The following is a 20,646-nucleotide window of genomic DNA, read 5'->3' as shown; positions in this document are numbered from 1 at the left end:
TATCTTATGTTGATGTAATCCATTAGTGTCTGGCATGTGTTAGAAAGGGGTTGGATGTCCATGTGTAGATTAAAGTCACCTAACACTATGATAGGTTTAGAGGTGTTCAGATGTGTTGTCAGAAACTCGATTAGTGGTGACATATTTAGCTCTAGTAAACTGGGAGGGCAGTATATAAGGCATATTTGTATATTGTTAGTGTTGAAGATGGCAATTTCATGGTTAGGTGGAGGTATTATTGGGATTAGTTTACATTTACAATAGGCGCTAATCCACCCCCTAATGCAATAGGGGGATTAGTGCCTATTTAACGAGCATCCAACGCAGAGTGGATGGGATAGCGCTCATCACATGGAAATGCATGTGAATGAGGCTATTACTCGTTCACTCGAAAAGAAAAAAAATAAATGTGCGTCTCAAACGCACATTTATCGCTCAGCTATTAACGCCTGCCTGGAGTAGGCGTTAATAGCTGAGCGCATTGAAAATACCTTGGTTTCGTCCTTGACAGCCAGCTGAACCTAAAAAAATTCATCAACACCACAATAAAAGACTGTTACTTTAAACTCCAAGTTCTAAAAAAATTAAGACCTCTCCTCCACCTCAACAACTTTTGCACAGTCCTCCAAGCTACTCTATTCTCTAAAATCGACTATTGCAATACTCTTCTCCTAGGCCCTCCCACAATCACCCAAATGCTCCAAAATGCTGCGGTCAGAATCATCACCAACACCTGCCGAAATGAACACATCACACCTATCCTCAAAGATCTCCACTGGCTCCCAATTTGCTTTAGAATATTCCATAAGAGTCTTACTATTATTCACAAGACCCTTCACAAACAGCATACCCACTGGTTAAACGATTCCTTGCACTACTACACATCGAAAAGACCCATCAGATCTGCCTACAAAGGATCCCTCTACATACCATGACCCAAACTTATCCACCACATTTCCACGAAAGAACGTGCCTTTTCCTTAGCGGGACCTTCACTATGGAACTCTATGCCCTCAGAACTATGCCAGGAACACTGTACTCAGACCTTTAAAAAAAAACTAAAAACTTGGCTGTTCAAACAAGCCTTCCCATAATCAAGTCCCTCCTCCACCTTACCTGCTACTGCTCGTTTCACCTCCTAGTTTTGATTACTACTGTACTTCTATTTAGCTTCTCATACTCTTGTAATTACCAAAGGTACTTACTATAGCACTATTCTTCTCTCATCACCGACCCTTATCCCTATTCCCCTCCTCCCCTTAGCCTCTTCGCCGACCCATTATTTCCTTCTACCCTTTTATTTAAGAATACCTCAATTTTATCAGTTAGCATTGTATATTATATTTTATGTTAATTAATATGTTATATTATAACATTAACAATTATGTTAATTATGCCTGAATATTATCTGTTACCTCTCAGCCACTGTCCTCTCAATTTTGCTATCTCTCTCCACTTACAACCAAGTTTCGTAGCCCCTTGTTCCATGTAATTTCTCTTTCCTTTTCCAAAGTTATATAATCCCAGTTCCATGTAAACCGATGTGATATGCTATATGAATGTTGGTATAGAAAAGTTTTAAATAAATAAAATAAATAAGTACAGAAAAGCAGAAAAAACTGCTTTTCTGTACTTCTTTTAAAAGTTTAAAAAAAACCTCAGCCGGCCGCCTTAGGAAGACCGTCGCCGATAAACTTGGTGTCGGTTTTCATAACTGGCGGACTGCAGTTATGAAAACTGATGCTGAATTTATTGGCGTCAGTGTTCATAACCGGCAGACCGCCGGTAACCACGGGGTCGCATTAGCAAGGAGGTGCCTCCTTGCTAATGCGACCCTCTAATTATAATATAGCATGATGCTCCTCTTGCAGGCGCCATACACGCATTAAGAAAGCAGGCGCTAACTTTTCAGCGCCTGTTTTCCGTGCTTTTTTTTTTTTGCATTGGCCCCCTAGTTTGCAGTAATATTATTATTAATACAAAATGTGTGCTAATAAGATAATAAGGTGCAAAAATTCTAAAAACTCAATAAGCACAGGAAAAAAATAACACCTTGGGGAGGTTTAATTAATTTCTTTTTGATAGTGCCCACATTAATCCTCATACTTTAATGTGCATATAGTATGCCTATGTTAACTTGCATCCCATTTGCATCCCATTAACATCAGCAATTAACACATTAAACACCATGTTAAATGCTGATATTAATGAAACTAAGTACATTGATACCTTAGTTTACTAATCTGGGAAATCAGACTGTGTATCCCCTGCTCATGAAGGCCAGATTTTGAAGGTATCAAATATTGAGGCCAAAAAAGGTACTTGCTTCAGAACCATGTGCCAGTACAGCTTCAAAGGGGTAATGCCATGGCACTCTGCCTATGAGTACCCACATCTTAAATCTGGCCCTGTGTTTATGACATCATCCATCCAAAATAAGGCTTGTAACTGTTTCATGGTGTCAAAAACTAGGAGAATAAAAGTAAAACTGAACAATCTACTGTTCCCAGACAATAGCAAAGATGTAAAAAAAATGAACCTAGCTAAAAAATTAAGCATATATCATGAAAATTATACAGAAACACTTTTTAAAAATTAGTTTCTTTAAATAATAATCCAATTGGTGTTTAAGGCCTACTTACAATCATTGCCGTTAAGAACAAAATCCTCACAACAGCAATTATCTGTTACTAGAGCATGTTTGGCCATATCCAGTCTTCAAGAGCCACACACAGGCCTGGTTTTCAGGATTTCCACGATGAATATTCATGAGAGAGATCAGAATACAATGGAGGCAGTGCATGCAAATCTATTTCATGCATATTCATCATGGATATCCTGAAAACCTGGCCTGTTTGTGGCTTTTGAGGACTGGAGTTGGTCAGCCTTGAGGTAGAACAGTAGCAGCAACAATCAGCTAAACTTATACCTTGTGATGCTTACAATAGAGTTGAACCCAAATACAGTAAATTGTAATTGAAGGGAAGTATTCAATTCATTCAGGATGTAAATTATGTGACTCATATGAATATGATGTGATGATCTATTGATTTATTATTGTGGTTTTCATCTGTCAGTGAATCTTTTTTTGGGGGCATGTTCTCAGGCATATTTTTGTGGAATGCAGGCATACTGTAATTTCCAGACTCTTTTTGTTTTTAATTTTGTGAAGATATCTCCACAATGGGTGAAGGGGAATGTGAGCTGAGGAACTAAAATTAAGGGGGGAGAGAGGCAAAGAGGGTGAGGCCAAATACTGACCTCCTCCTCCTCCTCCTTACTTTGCAATCCTTCCCCACTCTCGCAGACGTCCATCCCTTGGACCTATCAAATCACCCTGAAATACATGTTAACTTTAAATATTTCCTTAAAAAGTTTGAAACTGAAAACCATAACTGTATTTGCAAATATAGTTGTTTCTTTTTTTTAAAGTGTTCACTGTAGCATTTTCTATGATTAAGTCATTAGACAACCAGCAGTCTAATGTATAAAATCCATAAGCTTTTGGCTACTGTTTAAGCTGATACTGTCAGATACTATCATGCAATATTTATACCTGGCAATCATGGTATAGACATTTGGATTTATTATCATTTATGCAGATGCCTGTCTCAACAGACCAATGAACATTATAAGAGCCAATTGAAATCATTTATATGACAGGTATATGGCTCTCCATTAGATGTTTGTTAAGTGAAAAAAATTGAACTTGAAAACTTAAATCATTCAATTCAGCTTTTCCCAGTAACTGATCATCTGATTTGTGGCTGCAGGTTGGTAAAGTAGTAAGTTTGTAGTTTTGTATATCTTCCATATATAGGTCACAAAACATGCCCCCTATGCACTCAGAATTGGAAATGCTCCTAAAAATAGAAACCATTTTCAAAACCAGAGTGTCTTGACTATGCTTAACAGTGAATCAATCTATGGTCCAGCTGGGGTGGCACTTTAGTACATTGCTCATGATTTATCTTTTAATACATAATGTGAAAAGTTCTTTCTTATGTTTGGAATACCTGGAGATACTGTCATGAGAAGCTGCAGAATCCAAGCTGTCCATTCTCCGGCTCCCCATCATCCTACCAGAATTTTGTAAACCTGAAGCAGAATCGGGTTCTTCATCAATCCTGTCCAGTCCAGACTCCCTGGAAAGGTTCATCATATGGTTCTGATAATACATGTGGATACTCTCACGCGTTGGAACATTGCCCTGAGAAGAAAAAAAAAACCCACTAAGTTAGGCAGGAAGTGCATAGAAGTATAAAACTCTATTATCTGCTAGCTCTTGATGCTCTTTGTTCATTTTGCTAGATACAACATCACAAAATCAGCCAGCAAAAAAAAAGTGACAGGATATTAATTTTCTGGAGCTTTCCACATTAGAGAGAGAGAGAGAGAGAAAGAAGGGTTAGTTAAGAAACTGATACTGCATTCCCATACTGCAATCCCAGTGAGAACAATTTTAAAAGCTATGTATCTGGGTAATTAGTGATTCACATAAGCAGCAGTGACTATCCATAAGGGGCGTCTTTAGGATAACAGGCTCCCTGAACAAAAACTGAAATTGGCGTTACTCCCTTACCTCCCCTGCATGAAAAATATCAGTTTCACTCATGTCACCATTTGCAGCTTCTTCGGCCCCCATTCTCCCACTAACCATGATCCTTAAGCAATCCCATCTAACCATTCCCCCTCCCAGTGACAAATTTAGGTTTTTGCTGCCCCTAGGCGCTGTTGGTGCCATGCCCCACACCTATCCCCTCCTCTACCCCTCAGGAAGGCTGAAAAATATCAGTGAAGTTTGGGGTCTATATACAGGTTGGGAACGCCCCCCCCCCCCCAAAAAAAAGAAACCCTGCATCTCCATGTCTGAAAATATACCCCGTGCCCACCAACACCAGCAATGATGGGTACAGAGCAGAACTAGGTGGTTTCTCTTACAACTCACAATACACACAAAAAAAGAAAATGAATTAATTCTGATGTTGCCTTAGTAACAGCAACACAAATTCACTCCACTATCAGGCATTTTGTGAAGTAAAAACACTACAAGTCATTCAGAACCTATATAGTAAGTTTGCCATACTGTTAATAGCACTAATTCACAGGAGTCAAATGGAAATATAACCTACCTATGAAAAGGCAGCACTCTCTACTACTGCCACTAATCATCCTCGTGTAGATGTGCTTTCTCCAACCACTCCTGCTCACCTCTCCCAATCATTCCCTTTTCCTTTCACTCACATCCCCATCTAAGCTCTCCTATTACCTCCTGTCACCCTCTCTTATGCTCTCCTATCAACATCTCTGTACCTCTCTTTTCTTGCTATCTTCTAGATCCCCAGACACTCTCTCCACTTTTAATCTTCTACCTCCCCTATTTCATTTCTGTTTCATATGCCCTTTTTTCTTCTCAGTCTTCAGTCTTCCTCATTTTCCCAGTTGCTCACTCCTTCCTCAGCCCAACCAATTTTCACATCTCTCACTTCTTCCCTGCCCTATTTTTTCCTCTTGTCTTTCATCTAGATCCTTGAACCCCATTTTTATCCTCTTCTACTTTCTTCTACTTCTCACCCCTTGCAAGTCCCATCTCTTTCCCTTTCACCCATTCCCTTCCCTTCCTCCAATTTCCCTTTCTTTCAAACCTTTCTCAGCTCCACCCCCATTTCCATCTTCTCTGCCCTCCAGAGACCCCAGTCTTTTCACACAGCCTTCCAATCCCTCTCCAGCTCTCCAGTCCTTCACACCATATCTGAAACTATCCTCCTTTCAGCTCCCTATCTCTTCCCCTCTCCCCCAAATATTTGTGTCACCACTTAATTCCATACTATCAGCTCTCTCCCATTCAGTCCCCAAGTCAATACTCTCACCTTTCCTTCCCCCCGGTTTCTGAGTCTCTACTTATTATGAGTTCTCATTCAATCTCCAAGTCCTTGCTCTCTCCCCACACAAAACCTGTGTCCCTGGTGTCAATCCTTTCCCCCACACAATCCATGAGTTCCTACTTTGCCCTTGGAGCTTCATCCTCATCTTCCTGCCTCCTAAAAAATCATTCTCACCTTTCCCTCCTCACCCCTTCTGAGTTGGGCCTGGCTAGCAAGAGGACAGTGCTAGCATTCTGGTGCTTCTAATTTGCTCCTTAAAACATTAACTCAATAGAACTGTGTATATATGATGTACAGGCAACTATTGTTAATAAATAAACATCATATTTAAAGGCTAAATATAGCTACCATTGTATAGTCTATATTTAATAGGGTGAAGAAACCTCATAGAAATGTTGGGCTTCTTATGTGGTGGCTCCTGCCATTGATTGCTCCTCTCCCTCCTGTACAGTTCAGGTCAGTGGTTTGATCCACATTGGAGGAAAAGGAGCCAATGACTGCAGGAGTAGGTTAAACACCTGACCATTGTCCTGCTCTCCTTTAGCCAGGCCATGATGGAGAAAGGGAGAGCGTGACAGAATGGAAGAAGTAGCTCTTTGGCCCATTGGCCATGTTGAAAAGGAGAAGCGGCTCTGTGGCAGCAATCTGCTTTGGCCTAAGAGCCAAGTGCAAAGGGAGGGGCATGATGGAGTTGAATCAGGCAGCACTCATCTTTGCTTTCGCAGGCCACATAGAAGAAGGTTGGCAGCTCCATGGCATACCTCTGCTTTAGCTCTGGCGGCCAAGTCAAGAGGGGGCAATGGCAAACGTCCTGAGGGCAATGACATCCTTGTATGACCTGAAGAATTGCTGATGAGGTCGTATAAGCTGTAATTACTTGCTGCCTGAAGAAACTGGTAAATGATATCGTAGGCAGGAGCAACAAGCAAACATGACCTCGTCTATGCTGCCATCTTGTCCTCTGAGGTTTTTTTTATTGTGCACTTAATCCCTATAGCATGGTGCTCCTGAAATCCTTTAAGGAGTCCATTGCACTAGTTTTAAAGAATATTGTAAACTTTTCATTTGATAATTGTACTGTTCCCAGGCCCTTGAAACAGGGTCTAATTAGACCTTCGTTAAAAAAAGCCTGGTCCATTATACAATTGACCCCTTCCCCCAGACCTCCCCTCCTACCCTTCCCCCCCATTCCCCCCCAGCAGGGACTAAGGTTTGTCTCTATTCAAGTCTAAGGAGTCGTCCATGCGGACTCCTGGTATGTATATTTCATACAATCCAAAATGAGGTCTTTTGTGGCTTGTGGAAGTGACACCTAGAATCCATTCCATATCGAATAACAGGCTTTCCGCGCGTCCGATGACAGCGAACTGGCCGTCATATATTCATGTTGCATCAACTGCGTCAGAATGGTATGTGATGGATTTGGTTATTATATGTTCTTTTATATTGAAATTCAATATAAAAAAAAAGCCTGGTCTTTATTGGACAGATTTGTCCAACTTTCAGCCGATATCATCCCCATCATTTGTTTCAAAGCTTGTTGAACCATTTGCTTTGCGCCAACTAAACAGCTTTATCAAGGACAATCAATTCCTGGATCAATACCAGTTTGGTTTTAGAAAATCTTTGAACACAGAGATGCTGCTTCTTTCAACATTGGATACTATCAGAAGAGGACTCGATGCAGGTTGCAGATATGTCCTTGTTTTACTGGACATATTCACAGTCTTTGATACATTAGATCATAGGATCTTCCTTTTTCACCTAAGAGAATGTGGCATCTCTGGTCTAGCTTTGCAATGGTTCACATCTTTCTTTTCTGAATGATGTCAGCAGGTACATATAGGAAGTAAAACATTAGCATGACATAGCATTTCAACTGGTGTCCCCCAGGGATCAGCGATGTCAGCTATATTATTTAACATTTACATGACTCTCATTTTGTTAGTTGCTAGCTGGTATCTATATGGTATACCAAATATATGCTGAAATCCGTTTTTTAATTCTTTAATGCCTCTCTTGGTCTGAAACCATAGAAATGTTATCCATTTGTTTGTTTGCATTCAGACAGTGGCTAAAACATAAACTGTTGCTTAATTTATCAAACATCAAGATCATTGCCTTCAATTAACATTTTGCGTTAAGACGTTTAAGGCAATGCTAAGACATTTTTATTTCAGCTGGCTTACAACTGTTAGGTATCATGAGGCTTCAGGTTTTATTTAATCCTTGTGATTGTTTTTTTATTATTGTGTGTTTAATTATTTAATGAGATATTTTATGATTATTTTATATTAAACCTTACCTTGGGCTTCGGTATCGGTGATTAATAAATTCCTAATAAACAAACAAACAGTTTCTCTGCCTATTTCCCTCCTCTGATTTGGCTCATGCACCAAACAGTTTTTCCAGGATAAAACTGTGCTTCACCCTGGAAAACAGCTTTTTGAAACCTGCTCACCATCTATGTGGAAACAATTACATAATATAACCCCCATCCTTTCATCAGGGTCAACTTCAGTGGCTGCAGGGTTGATGAGTGACTCTTCTGAATCCCAGAATAGATTAAACATCAGAGTTCAGAGTCCAGTGGGGACCATTAAAAGGCTGGAAGGCCAAAGGGGAAACTTGTACTTCACCAAGAAACAAAAAGCAGGTTCACACCAAAAAAAAGGGAAACAAAATGTATTACAAGGTCCAAAAATACCCAAAATTCCAGTAGGAAAAAACCCCAGAAGCCAGCATACAGTCCAAACAGAACAAAATAATACAAAATTCAAAACTTACTGTCTCTAACCAGCTTGAGCGCTTTAGATTTCATATTCACATCAGTTCTCTCTTTCCTGTTAATCCAAGGGCTTTGGGCTAAAACTCCAAGATGTATTTCCAAATGTGGGTTTCCCCAGACCTTAGAGTCTTGGTCCTTCTGGCTGACTCTCACTTACTATTAGCAGGAGCCATTCCTCAGCTTTTCCAGCACACCTTTTGTTACCAACTTCCAGCCAGACTTAAAAGCAATCACTCAGCTTCTCATCTTCTAAATCTCAACTCTCCAAACTCTGGAATCCTTAGCCAGGATTCACTAAAACCTCCTCTTCTTCTCTGCTACTCCTCTGGTACCTCATGGAAGCAATATTTATAACATTAAAAAACCCATCCCCTTAGGGGGAAAACACCTCCCATCAGCTCATGAAGTTTATTTTCACTTCATTAAACTCTTTTTTTTTTTTTTTTTTATTGCATTTCCAAATATTATAACATCAAATTATAATTGCATACAGATATTTTGCAATAACAATTAAAGAAAATTGTTTATAATGTACACTATACAAGCTCTGTATGTCAGGAAATAAGGGGAGAGCTAATATTAATAAGCGGATAATCAGGAAAAGGGATTAATCCCTTATAAAACAAACATACAGAGGCAACAACTGGTTATTTCTCTATTCTCCTAGCCAGTCTCTGTGGTCATTGGGGTATGGGAATCCAGAAATGTTCTGGAGCTGAGAAATCTAAAATAAACCATATTTATAATTTTGGTGCTTTATTTCACACCTACAAGGAAATCTCAGCAGCAATCTAGCCCCTATAGCTTCAACTTCTGGTCTCAATCTCAGAAAATTCTTCCTCCTTATTTGCATTATTTTTGCCAAATCTGGAGAAATCCAGATTTTTTGATCGTGGAAATTGTCCTTACAATGTCGGAAAAAAAGGGCGCATAACCACGTCTCGGTCAGATGGAAATACAAATGGTTAGAGATGTGAATCGTGTCCTCGATCGTCTTAACGACCGATTTCGGCTGGGAGGGGGAGGGAATCGTATTGTTGCCGTTTGGGTGTTTAAAGTATCGTGAAAATCGTTAAAATCGTGAGCCGGCACACTAAAACACCCTAAAACCCACCCCGACCCTTTAAATTAAATCCCCCACCCTCCCGAACCCCCCCCAAAATGCCTTAAATTACCTGGGGGTCCAGCGGGGGTCCGAAACGGCCTCCTGAAATCGAATCGTGTTGTCTTCAGCCGGCGCCATTTTGCGCCGCCATTTTGAAAAATAGCGGCGCAAAATGGCGCCGGCCATAGACCAACACGATTCGACTGCAGGAGGTTGTTCCGGACCCCCGCTGGACTTTTGGCAAGTCTTGTGGGGGTCAGGAGGCCCCCCCAAGCTGGCCAAAAGTTCCTGGGGGTCCAGCGGGGGTCCGGGAGCGATCTCCTGCCGCGAATTGTTTTTCCGTACGGAAAATGGCGCCGGCAAGAGATCGACTGCAGGAGGTCGTTCTGGACCCCCGCTGGACTTTTGGCAAGTCTTGTGGGGGTCAGGAGCCCCCTCCACAAGCTGGCCAAAAGTCCCTGGGGGTCCGGGAGCGATCTGCTGCCGCCAATCGATTTTTGCGATTTGCGGCAGCAGATCGCTCCCGGACCCCCAGGGACTTTTGGCCAGCTTGGGGGGGGGCTCCTGACCCCCACAAGACTTGCCAAAAGTCCAGCGGGGGTCCGGAACGACCTCCTGCAGTCGATCCCCTGCCGGCGCCATTTTCCGTACGGAAAAACGATTCGCGGCAGGAGATCGCTCCCGGACCCCCGCTGGAACCCCAGGGACTTTTGGCCAGCTTGGGGGGGCCTCCTGACCCCCACAAGACTTGCCAAAAGTCCAGCTGGGGTCCGGAACGACCTCCTGCAGTCGAATCGTGTTGGTCTATGGCCGGCGCCATTTTGCGCCACCATTTTGCAAAATGGCGGCGCAAAATGGCGCCGGCTGAAGACAACACGATTCGATTTCAGGAGGCCGTTCCGGACCCCCGCTGGACCCCCAGGTAATTTAAGGCATTTTGGGGGGATTCGGGAGGGTGGGGGATTTAATTTAAAGGGTCGGGGGTGGGTTTTAGGGTGTTTTAGTGTGCCGGTTTTCCCGCCCTCCCCCTTCCCCTCCCCCTTCCCCCGATTTACGATTTTTTGACGATAAATCGGGGGAATTGTTATTGTATCGTGGCCCTAACGATTTTTGACGATTTAAAATATATCGGACGATATTTTAAATCGTCAAAAAACGATTCACATCCCTACAAATGGTACAAAAAGTGTTGCCTTCGTCGGAATCTCTGTATCTGGTGTAATTTCTAATATTTCAGATAGATTTAAAGATCTTGCAGGTTGCCCATTTTCATCTGACGTAACAGCAGTAGATCTTGAAAGTAAATAGTACTTCATCTCCTTTTCCTATAACATCACAGCCACAGATTTCTTCCTTCTTTTCGCCAACTCCTGGAATGACACAGGAGGAGAGGGCTGCTGCAGAGGCCAAATCGGAGCGGGAGATGGCCCTGCTGGCCGAAGCAATATCATTGAGCCCCGGCGCTCCTAGAACTCCCTCCCCACCACAAATCGTGAGTTTTACAAGAAATGGAGGAGCTACTGAGGTAATTGGAAGCTCCGGAGATACCTCTGGAAGAATATTGGAAGGATTGAGGAGTGGAGCCCAGGCTGTGGGGGGAGAAGGGGAGTCCAGGCCGGAGGTGGACTTAATTTTACCTCAGAAGCCGGCAAAGATCACCCTTAGCTCTCTTTGCTCACCCTTAGCTCACTAGAAAATAATATTGTGAATCTGACTCGGACTACATTGAATTTCCAACAGCGTTTTTCTGATCTAGAGAATTCAGTAATAACAAATTAAACAAATATGGAGAAATGTGAAACACGGATTGAAAATGTGGAAGCATTTCAGCAAAGATTTGTGAAATCTGAATTAATAAATGAAAAAAAAATTGGAATTACTTGAGAACTCTATGAAATATTTAAACCTACGGGTATTTAACTTTCCTCAGATAAAAGTAACTCCTGCTAAGGAAATGTTTAATGAATACTTAGAGAATAGCCACTGGCATTAGCAATGGTTACATGGAATAGACTTAGTTTTTGGGTACTTGCCAGGTTCTTATGGCCTGGATTGGCCACTGTTGGAAACAGGATGCTGGGCTTGATGGACCCTTGGTCTGACCCAGTATGGCATTTTCTTATGTTCTTATGTTCTTACTTAACACAAATTTTGAAGATGCCAAAGCAATCATTACCCATTTTCACTAGAGTGTACTATAGTATTTACCTTCATTAAACTCTTTATGACCTTTCTCTGAACAAAGATTCTATATCTGGAAAAAAAGAACTCCTTTCTAGAGAACCCAGAGCAAGGTCACAATGAGAACATAAGAATTGCCATGCTAGGGCAGACCAAGGTCCATCAAGACTAGCATCCTGTCTCTGACAGTGGCCAATCTAGGTCACAAGTACCTGGCAGATACCATAAAGTAGGGATGTGAATCGTGTCCTCGATCGTCTTAACGATCGATTTCGGCTGGGAGGGGGAGGGAATCGTATTGTTGCCGTTTGGGGGGGTAAAATATCGTGAAAAATCGTGAAAAATCGAAAAATCGAAAAATCGCAAAACCGGCACATTAAAACCCCCTAAAAACCCACCCCCGACCCTTTAAATTAAATCCCCCCCCCCCCCGAACCCCCCCCAAATGACTTAAATAACCTGCGGGTCCAGCGGCGGTCCGGAACGGCAGCGGTCCGGAACGGGCTCCTGCTCCTGAATCTTGTTGTCTTCAGCCGGCGCCATTTTCCAAAATGGTGCCGAAAAATGGCGGCGGCCATAGACGAACACGATTGGACGGCAGGAGGTCCTTCCGGACCCCCGCTGGACTTTTGGCAAGTCTCGTGGGGGTCAGGAGGCCCCCCACAAGTTGGCCAAAAGTTCCTGGAGGTCCAGCGGGGGTCAGGGAGCGATTTCCCGCCGCGAATCGTTTTCGTACGGAAAATGGTGCCTGCAGGAGATCGACTGCAGGAGGTCGTTCAGCGAGGGTTCCGGCGCCTCGCTGAACAACCTCCTGCAGTCGATCTCCTGCCGGCGCCATTTTCCGTACGAAAACGATTCGCGGCGGGAAATCGCTCCCTGACCCCCGCTGGACCTCCAGGAACTTTTGGCCAACTTGTGGGGGGCCTCCTGACCCCCACGAGACTTGCCAAAAGTCCAGCGGGGGTCCGGAAGGACCTCCTGCCGTCCAATCGTGTTCGTCTATGGCCGCCGCCATTTTTCGGCGCCATTTTGGAAAATGGCGCCGGCTGAAGACAACAAGATTCAGGAGCAGGAGCCTGTTCCGGACCGCTGCCGTTCCGGACCGCCGCTGGACCCGCAGGTTATTTAAGTCATTTGGGGGGGGTTCGGGAGGGTGGGGGATTTAATTTAAAGGGTCGGGGGTGGGTTTTAGGGGGTTTTAGTGTGCCGGCTCACGATTCTAACGATTTATAACGATAAATCGTTAGAATCTCTATTGTATTGTGTTCCATAACGGTTTAAGACGATATTAAAATTATCGGACGATAATTTTAATCGTCCTAAAACGATTCACATCCCTACCATAAAGTAGATCTAATTCCTGTTACTCACTCCCATGTAAAGCAATAGCATTTTCAGTCTACCATCCCTCCAGGAACTTGTCCAAACCTTTTCTAAACCTTTCTATGCTAGTTGCTTTATTCAACTTGGCTAAACGGGCACACGGTCTTTCATAGTATGTGTACTTTCAGCTGTACTATAAGGAGGATTTCCCAGAAGTACATTTAAGTCGGAGCAGAAAAATAGTGCACACAATATTTTTACAAGTATGTGCACTATTTTCTTATTTTGGGCTATCATCCTGTACAAAAGAAAAAGTACTGAAGCACAGTCTTTTTTAGCACACATACTTTAAGCTCATTTTCACAGGGAATGTACCCTTGCACTTTCTCTTTGAAGACTGGAGTATGGTATGTGTCCTATGAGTGTCAACTTGAAAACTGCCCTCACTTTACATTAACTTTTTCCAAGTCACTCTTAAGCATCTCAGCTGCAGAAGCTCTCCTGTGGAATCACAAGTAAACATGCAAAATCTATCATTACAGATAAAAATCACCTTATAAAAGATATATAGACATAGGGCTTTATTCCCCATAGACACAAAATGGGAGAAAGACCTTAGTGAATCAGTTCCACAGAATAGTGACCAGTTTTCAATAAAATCTTCACAAATTCATGAGCTGCTGTGACGTGTTGACATTATTCTTAGATGCACAAGATAATATGAGATAAACCTTTATAAATTTAGAGTCACTTAAACTTATTGCTTGGTCTAGAACAATATTATCCCAAACTAGATACCAGAGGTATATGACTGATTAAAAAGCTCATTTTCCTAATACATTACAATTAAGGATCCTCATATTATGATACATAGTCTCTTCATTATCACCCTTTGTATTTATCTGTTATTTTTCATAAATTTCTGTGTACTATATTTTCCACATAATGAAAGGAGGGAAAATGATATTTTTCCACTTTACTTATTTTTGTATGTGTGTGACAGGTTCCCTGACTAAGCCCCGACACTAGCTAAATGCCTTGAACAATGTTCAGAAGAGAGTCACTTAACCTTTACTTCTGGGTTAGGGTGATGTGTTTTAAAAATGCTAAAAATTATCTTTAGGATGAGGGGAATTTTTACCAGAGAGGGAACTTCAAATTGGAGAGTGTATCTGCCTTGTGCCTACCTTTAAATAAACATCAGAAGAAGAGTAATAATAAATGTGTTACCTTTTTTATCTCCCTAGTCAACATACACCGTTCTATTCTCAGCACAGTGGAAATATCAATGTGTTCTCTGGAGATAGAATTGAGCCATGCTGTAAAACTATCCAGCGTTGCCAAGAAAAGGACCCAGGTGAACTTTATAATGTTAAATATTCTTTTGATGATATTATCTGTGGGTAAGGAAATAAACAGTTGAACAATGTAAAATGCTTAGTCTGATTTATACTTTAACTTCTTCACAGTAGACTCATTTTAATGCACAGGTTTCCTACAAAGTTTAAAATTAAATTATTGCCACCCTCCTCCCCCAGATGGCATGCCTTCAACATCCCCCTGCCTCTTTTGAGTAAATATAGGAACCCACAACAACCTGAAGGCTGAAGGAACTCTTTTTTTCAAGGCACCTCCTCAGTGAGGCTCATTGGCTGGCTGGTGTTACCACAGTACCAGCAGCCATCTTCCCTCCCTTCCTGGGCTTGAGTGCACCACCTTCATGCACACAGGCCCAACTGGTCCTAATGGACAGTGGATGGCAACTTGATTACCTCACATCATAGGGCTATGGTCTAAGCCATGGAATTAGCCCTACAATCTATTCTTTTAGCAGCTTGTGAAGGAGGCCCTAAACTTGGAGAAATTGGAGAAATTCTGGGGGTGTGACCTCTATTTTGGGTTTTGGTGATGTAACAGAGTTTTACAATGCAATCTGGTATGTTCCTATGTGTAAGAGAGTGAGCCACCATATAGAATATTATGAAATAAATAATAAAGGAGTCCTGAATTCCAGGTTTTTTTTCTAAATGATGTTTGAGGTATAACTTAATCTTTATGTGTATGTTTACTAATGGGAAGGTTATTTATAGTGTGTATATCTTGTGTCCCCTGTAAGTAACAAAGGGAAAAGGCTCTTCTAGGGGGAGTGAGGCTGAGTTCCATATAAATGTCATTCAAAGTTTTTGGGTATTTAGTTGGAGCTGCCAGAAGGTTGGAGTGCTTGGTCTTGCCTATCCTCATGAAGGGGGCTTTCTCCTTCAAGGGGAAAGGCCTGGGAGGCTGCAGGAGCATTTTTCCCAAGGGAAAATTACAAGGAAATCAGGATTTGGTTCAAATATTGAGAAATAGAGTTTTGGGGTATCCACCATCCATGGAAGGTGTTGCGGTCCCGGGCCGTGCCCCGGGATCCCCACTCACCACACAGCACGCCCCGGCCACAGGAGCTCTCCTCCGACCGTCCAGGCCCGAGACACGGCCATCCAGGCTCGAGACGCGGCCTACCGCTGTGTTATCCCTGCGAGGGAGACACCGATGATGATCCACTGCTGGCCACGCCCCCTAGGTGTGCGCGCGTGCAGGGGCTCTAGATTTAAAGGGGCCAGCACAGAAAAACTGAAGACAGCCTCCTGATGACGTCAGACGCTCCCAGAGTATTTAACCCTGCAACAGGATCTCTTCCCTGCCTTGCAACGAGGTTCACTCTTCGGAGTAGCTAGTTGTGCTTCCTGCTTTCCGGTCCCTGCTTGCTCCTGACATCTGATTCCTGGCTCCTGTCCTCGCTTCGTTCTTCGACTCTGGCTTCAGCTTCCGTCCCTGGCTTTGGCATTCGACATCTGACTTCTTGCTCCCGACCTTGGCTTGTTCTGGACTTCGGCTTCGTCTCTCTCCACTGCCGCAGGTACTTCTTCACCCGCCCGGAGGGTTCTCCTAAGCCCCAGCGGCTCGGGTCCTCACAGGCTCCTCCCGGGGGGACCGCAGGCTTCCAAGGGTGAAGTATCTCCTGACCTCCTGGGCGCCATCTCATCATCAGATACCTCGGCAGGCTGCTCTTCTGATCCTTGGTCGCCTAGGATCCACCTAAGACCAAGAGGCCCGGGTCCCTACGGGCTCCTCCTGGGGGGACCTCGGACTTCCAGTGGTGAAGCCCTCTTCGAAGTCTCTCCTCAGCACCGCCTCCTGGCTGCAATGCCCACTGTGGGGGTTCTACAGCACTACACCTGCCGTCTCAGCTGGCCCAAGGGTCCACGATCCTAACACAAGGCCTATGAGGGTGACAGTCCAAGATGGCAAAAGCTGGGGAGATCAGGATTCCTTTACTGATGCCATGAGAGGTGTTACAATTCTGCTGGCGGGCCTAGCTGCGAGTAGCCTCTCACCTCCAGGCTGCCTGCTTCCCAATACCTGTCGAGGCCCGGAAATGCCGCAGCCTTGCTCCCTTGCGGCCAGGCGGCCGCTGTTGCCACTCCTCCATGGCCTGGAGGCCACCCACATTTTTCCTAGCATGGTGAGCCTTGCTGCTGTGCTGCTATGCGGTCAGGAGGCCACCGACACCATCTTCAGGTGGCAGAAGCCGCCACCATCATCCTGCCTTCGCAGCAGGAGCCACCAATGTTCCATCTTCATTCCATGGCCAGGAGGTTGAAGATGCTGATCCCATGCGGTCCGGGGGCTGCCGGCATCTTGCACTGCCAGCATGGCATGGAGCCACCTTCTCTGTCCTCTGTTTGCAGCTGGGAGGCCACCTGGAGCTCCTCTTCGCGGCCCGGAGGCCACCACCGGTTCAGCGGCTGGAGTAGCCCCCAACTTCTCTTCAGTGGCAGGAGCTGCCTCCAACGCCTCAGGCCTGCTTCTGTCCTTGGTCCTGCCTCCTTAGGCGTGAGGCCACACCTCCTCTCTGGATTTAAAGGGCCAGTCCCTCTGGCTCCTCCTTATTATGTCATCTTGGGTGTTCCTCTTAAGCCGTACAATAGGGCTCAGCCTTCAGTTCCTCTTCGCCTTCGCAAGGAGTCAGTTCTGGAGTTGGACTGCTCCTGGATCCTCCATTCCAGCTCTTCGGTCCAGGAGTTCCTGATGTCCTCTTACGCTTCTTCAAAGCACTTTGTTCTTCGTGGGAATTCCCTTGTCTTCCTTTGTGGATCCTGATCCTTTGTCTAATCTCAGTTACATGTTTGGTCTCTCGCCGGATCCTAAGTTCTTGTCTTCAGATGTCTTCACCTTCAGATCTTCCTGAAGTCCTCGCCTTCTGATTTCCCAGCCTTCCTAATGTCCATCATCCTGTTGTTCTGCCTCTTGGAGCCTCCTTGCTGCTATTGGTTGGGTGATCTGGGGGTCCAAGGTCCAGATGTCTCAGATGTCTCATTCTACAGTTCACTTGACATCTCTCCTTGATACTCTTGACTGAGTGTCCTGGGGGTTAAAGTCCAGATGTCCTAACATTCCAGACATCTTTGTGTCAAGCAGTCTTCATCTTCAGAATCATTTTGACGTCTTTGTCTTCAGTCCTTTTCGCTGTCAAGCATTCAGACCCTTTTGGCTTTGATGTCAAGGTGCTTTCAGACTCTTTGGCTCCCTCGTCAGGGTAGCCTTCCTCTCGGATATCCTTGTTCTGGATTTTACCTCCTAGTGGACCGTCATCTGTCCAACTTTGGTTGACCTTCTGATTCATCTTCTGTGCTGGGTCTGTAGCCGTCACTTCTTCAGGTTGACCTGCGCCAATCATCCCTGGTCCCTGAAGCTCAGTCCAGGATGGATGCTGCTACAAGTCATGGCCGGATACCTTCATACTGAGTTTGAACTCTTCTGTCATCTTTCCACTCAGCAAGTGTCTTCATCAATGTCCTTGATGTTCTTCTCTTCAGCCTTGCCTCATTCTTATCCAGTATCGTCTGACCTTGTCTTCAAGTCCTCATCTGATCCTCGTCTTCAAGTCTCGTCTTGTTCCAGTTCCATCGTGTGCCCTTGACCTCTGTCCGTCCTGGCGCATTTGCCTGAAAGGGCTATCGAGTGGCCGGAGGGCAACCCAGAGACCAGTATTGCGTTGTTGGATTTCTACTGATGCGTCAGGTTCAGCGAAGGTCCGAGTCCCTGGTCTTCAGCCTGTCCGCCTATCCTGGGATACATGTCACCTACCTTGGTGCTTCTAAGGAGCTCTTCTCTGCAGTCACATCATGGTCCAAGGGCACACCACTCTCCCTGAAGTGGGATCGCTCCCTAGTGCTCCCGCAACAGAAGCCCAGGAGGATTCTGGGTTGTCCCCTGCTGGTGGAATGGGTTATTCAGCAACTAAGAGATCATTGATGAGGTTACCATGTTGATGGGAACTCTAAAGAAAATGTTAATAATTTATTAAATTGAAGGAGAGATAGCTAGTATTTTTTGGTATTTTTTCTATAAAGAACATGAAGTATAGATTTGTAGGAAAAAAGTAATGCTATTGTTGTTGTAGATGCTGCATAATTCTGCTACAGGAAACTGTGAGCCCTGAGTAAATCAGTGCTTTTTAAGATTTCTATATATTCTGACTGCTGGAAAACCCCAGAATGCACAATAAAAGTTATGTTATTGAAGAGCCATCTAGAGTGAGATCCTCCTTCAACCAAGGTGGGGAGGGGGGAAAGAGTGCTTAACCTCCTGGAGTTGAAGCAAGGAAGAAATCGGGGTGCAATTAGAATTCACAAAGGAGAAAACCTTTGAGGAAGGTTTTCCTTATCCACTTGGACAAAATGCAACCAATGCCTTTGAGCCACTTCTAATACACGATATTCTTGACCATTTGGTTTTTGAACCCAAAAAGAGACTGACACTCAACTCACAAATTGGCATCAAACCATATATCATTTTATGTGCCCCATCGGAGGGATCATACACATAGGGCTGAATTTTCAAAAGGTTTTATGCATATAAAACTGGGCTTTATGCATATAAATGGGCTTTTGAAAATTGCCCTGGAGGGGTGTGTGGTGGTGGTTATGCACATATTTTTATGCGCACAAAAACGAAGCATTCCAGGACCAAGGAAATCATTTACAGACATATTTCTAAAAATCAACATTGCACATGTAAATTTATGGGCAGAAATATATAACTCTTCTACAGCAGGATTAAATGTGTGCATATAAATATATGTGTGTACAGGCAGGCATGAGTAAGTCTGCCTGAATTTTCAAAGCAGGTTTATGTGAAAAAGTTCACTTTGAAAATCTGGGTTAAAGTAAGTGAATACTTTTTACTCATGTTAGGCCTACACATACAGTTATAAAATTACCCTCCTATTCTTTCTCTCTTGCATATTACTACTGGAGAAGAGCATTAGGGATGTGCATTCGTTTTGAACGAATGCGCAATCCGCAATGTATAGGTCCCTATTCGTTTCATTCGGGGGTTCCCGAAACGTATGGCGAACCCCCATAAATGCAACATATCATTAACGAATAAACCCCCCACCCTCCTGACCCCCACCCAAGACTTTCCAAAAGTCCCAGGTGGTCCAGCGGGGGTCCTGGAGCGGTCTCCTGCACTCAGGCCGTCAGCTGCCGGTATTCAAAATGGCGCCAATAGCCTTTGCCCTTTCTATGTCACAGGGGCTACTGGTGCCATTGGTCGGCCCCTGTCACATGGTAGGAGCACAAGATGGCGCCAGCCGTCCACATGCACAAATAAGCCTCCCCGCGCACAGACGAGTTTTGAAGCTCCCCAAGAGCACGGTACAAACCATGTCACCGCCTGCCAAGAAGGCCAATGGACAAGCCCTCTGCCCAGCCTGCCACCTGAGAGCTGCGCAACCTGAAGCGGCCTCCTCCTTATGCCGGCAGTGCTAAGAGGCTCAGGGGGAACCAAAGCAAGGTCCCTCACAGTCAGTAGAGAGATCTGGATCCACTAATGATAGTACCCCGGACCTTTGTATCTCCAACATCACAGAGGTAATGTCTGTGAGTACCAAATTTCACGCAGACTTTCTGCTAATTTTCAAAAATATTTTCTATGCATCATATTACTTTGCAAGTGTTGGGGTAAGGTTCTCTAGTAGACTGAACACAAGAAGTTACACCTGCTGCTATCCATAACATATGCAAGTAAAGTTTTGAAAATCCAAAAATCTGCATGTGCTCCAATCTCTACCTCAACTCTGCCTCCTGGAACACCTACTGCTGGTGCACATAAACATGCAAGCATAAACAGATTACACATGTACTTTATAAGCATACCCACCAGGGCTATTTCCAAAGAGCATCTTACATGCATAAAAATGGGTTTTATGAATGTAAGTGGCTTTGAACATTACCTTCTTTATTTTCTCCAAGACAATACAGCTATTCAGCTTGGTTTCAAACTCGTGTTGAAAATATTTAAATAAGGACCGTACT

General features: G+C 44.0%; 1 protein-coding gene across 1 annotated transcript in view; it reads right to left on the bottom strand.

Moving 5' to 3' along the window:
* PIEZO2 (piezo type mechanosensitive ion channel component 2) overlaps nucleotides 1–20,646 on the bottom strand; it is a 1,301,103-nt gene that overhangs the window by 231,483 nt on the left and 1,048,974 nt on the right. Inside the window, exons 35-36 of the mRNA XM_029587157.1 lie at nucleotides 14,513–14,679; nucleotides 4,017–4,210 (exon numbers count right to left, since the gene is read on the bottom strand). Coding sequence (XP_029443017.1) covers nucleotides 4,017–4,210; nucleotides 14,513–14,679 — 361 coding nt within the window. The remainder of the gene's footprint in view (nucleotides 1–4,016; nucleotides 4,211–14,512; nucleotides 14,680–20,646) is intronic.

The sequence above is a fragment of the Rhinatrema bivittatum genome, chromosome 2, assembly GCF_901001135.1.
Source record: "Rhinatrema bivittatum chromosome 2, aRhiBiv1.1, whole genome shotgun sequence".
In the NCBI taxonomy this organism is placed as follows: domain Eukaryota; kingdom Metazoa; phylum Chordata; class Amphibia; order Gymnophiona; family Rhinatrematidae; genus Rhinatrema; species Rhinatrema bivittatum.
This window is presented reverse-complemented; position numbering and strand designations above follow the sequence as displayed.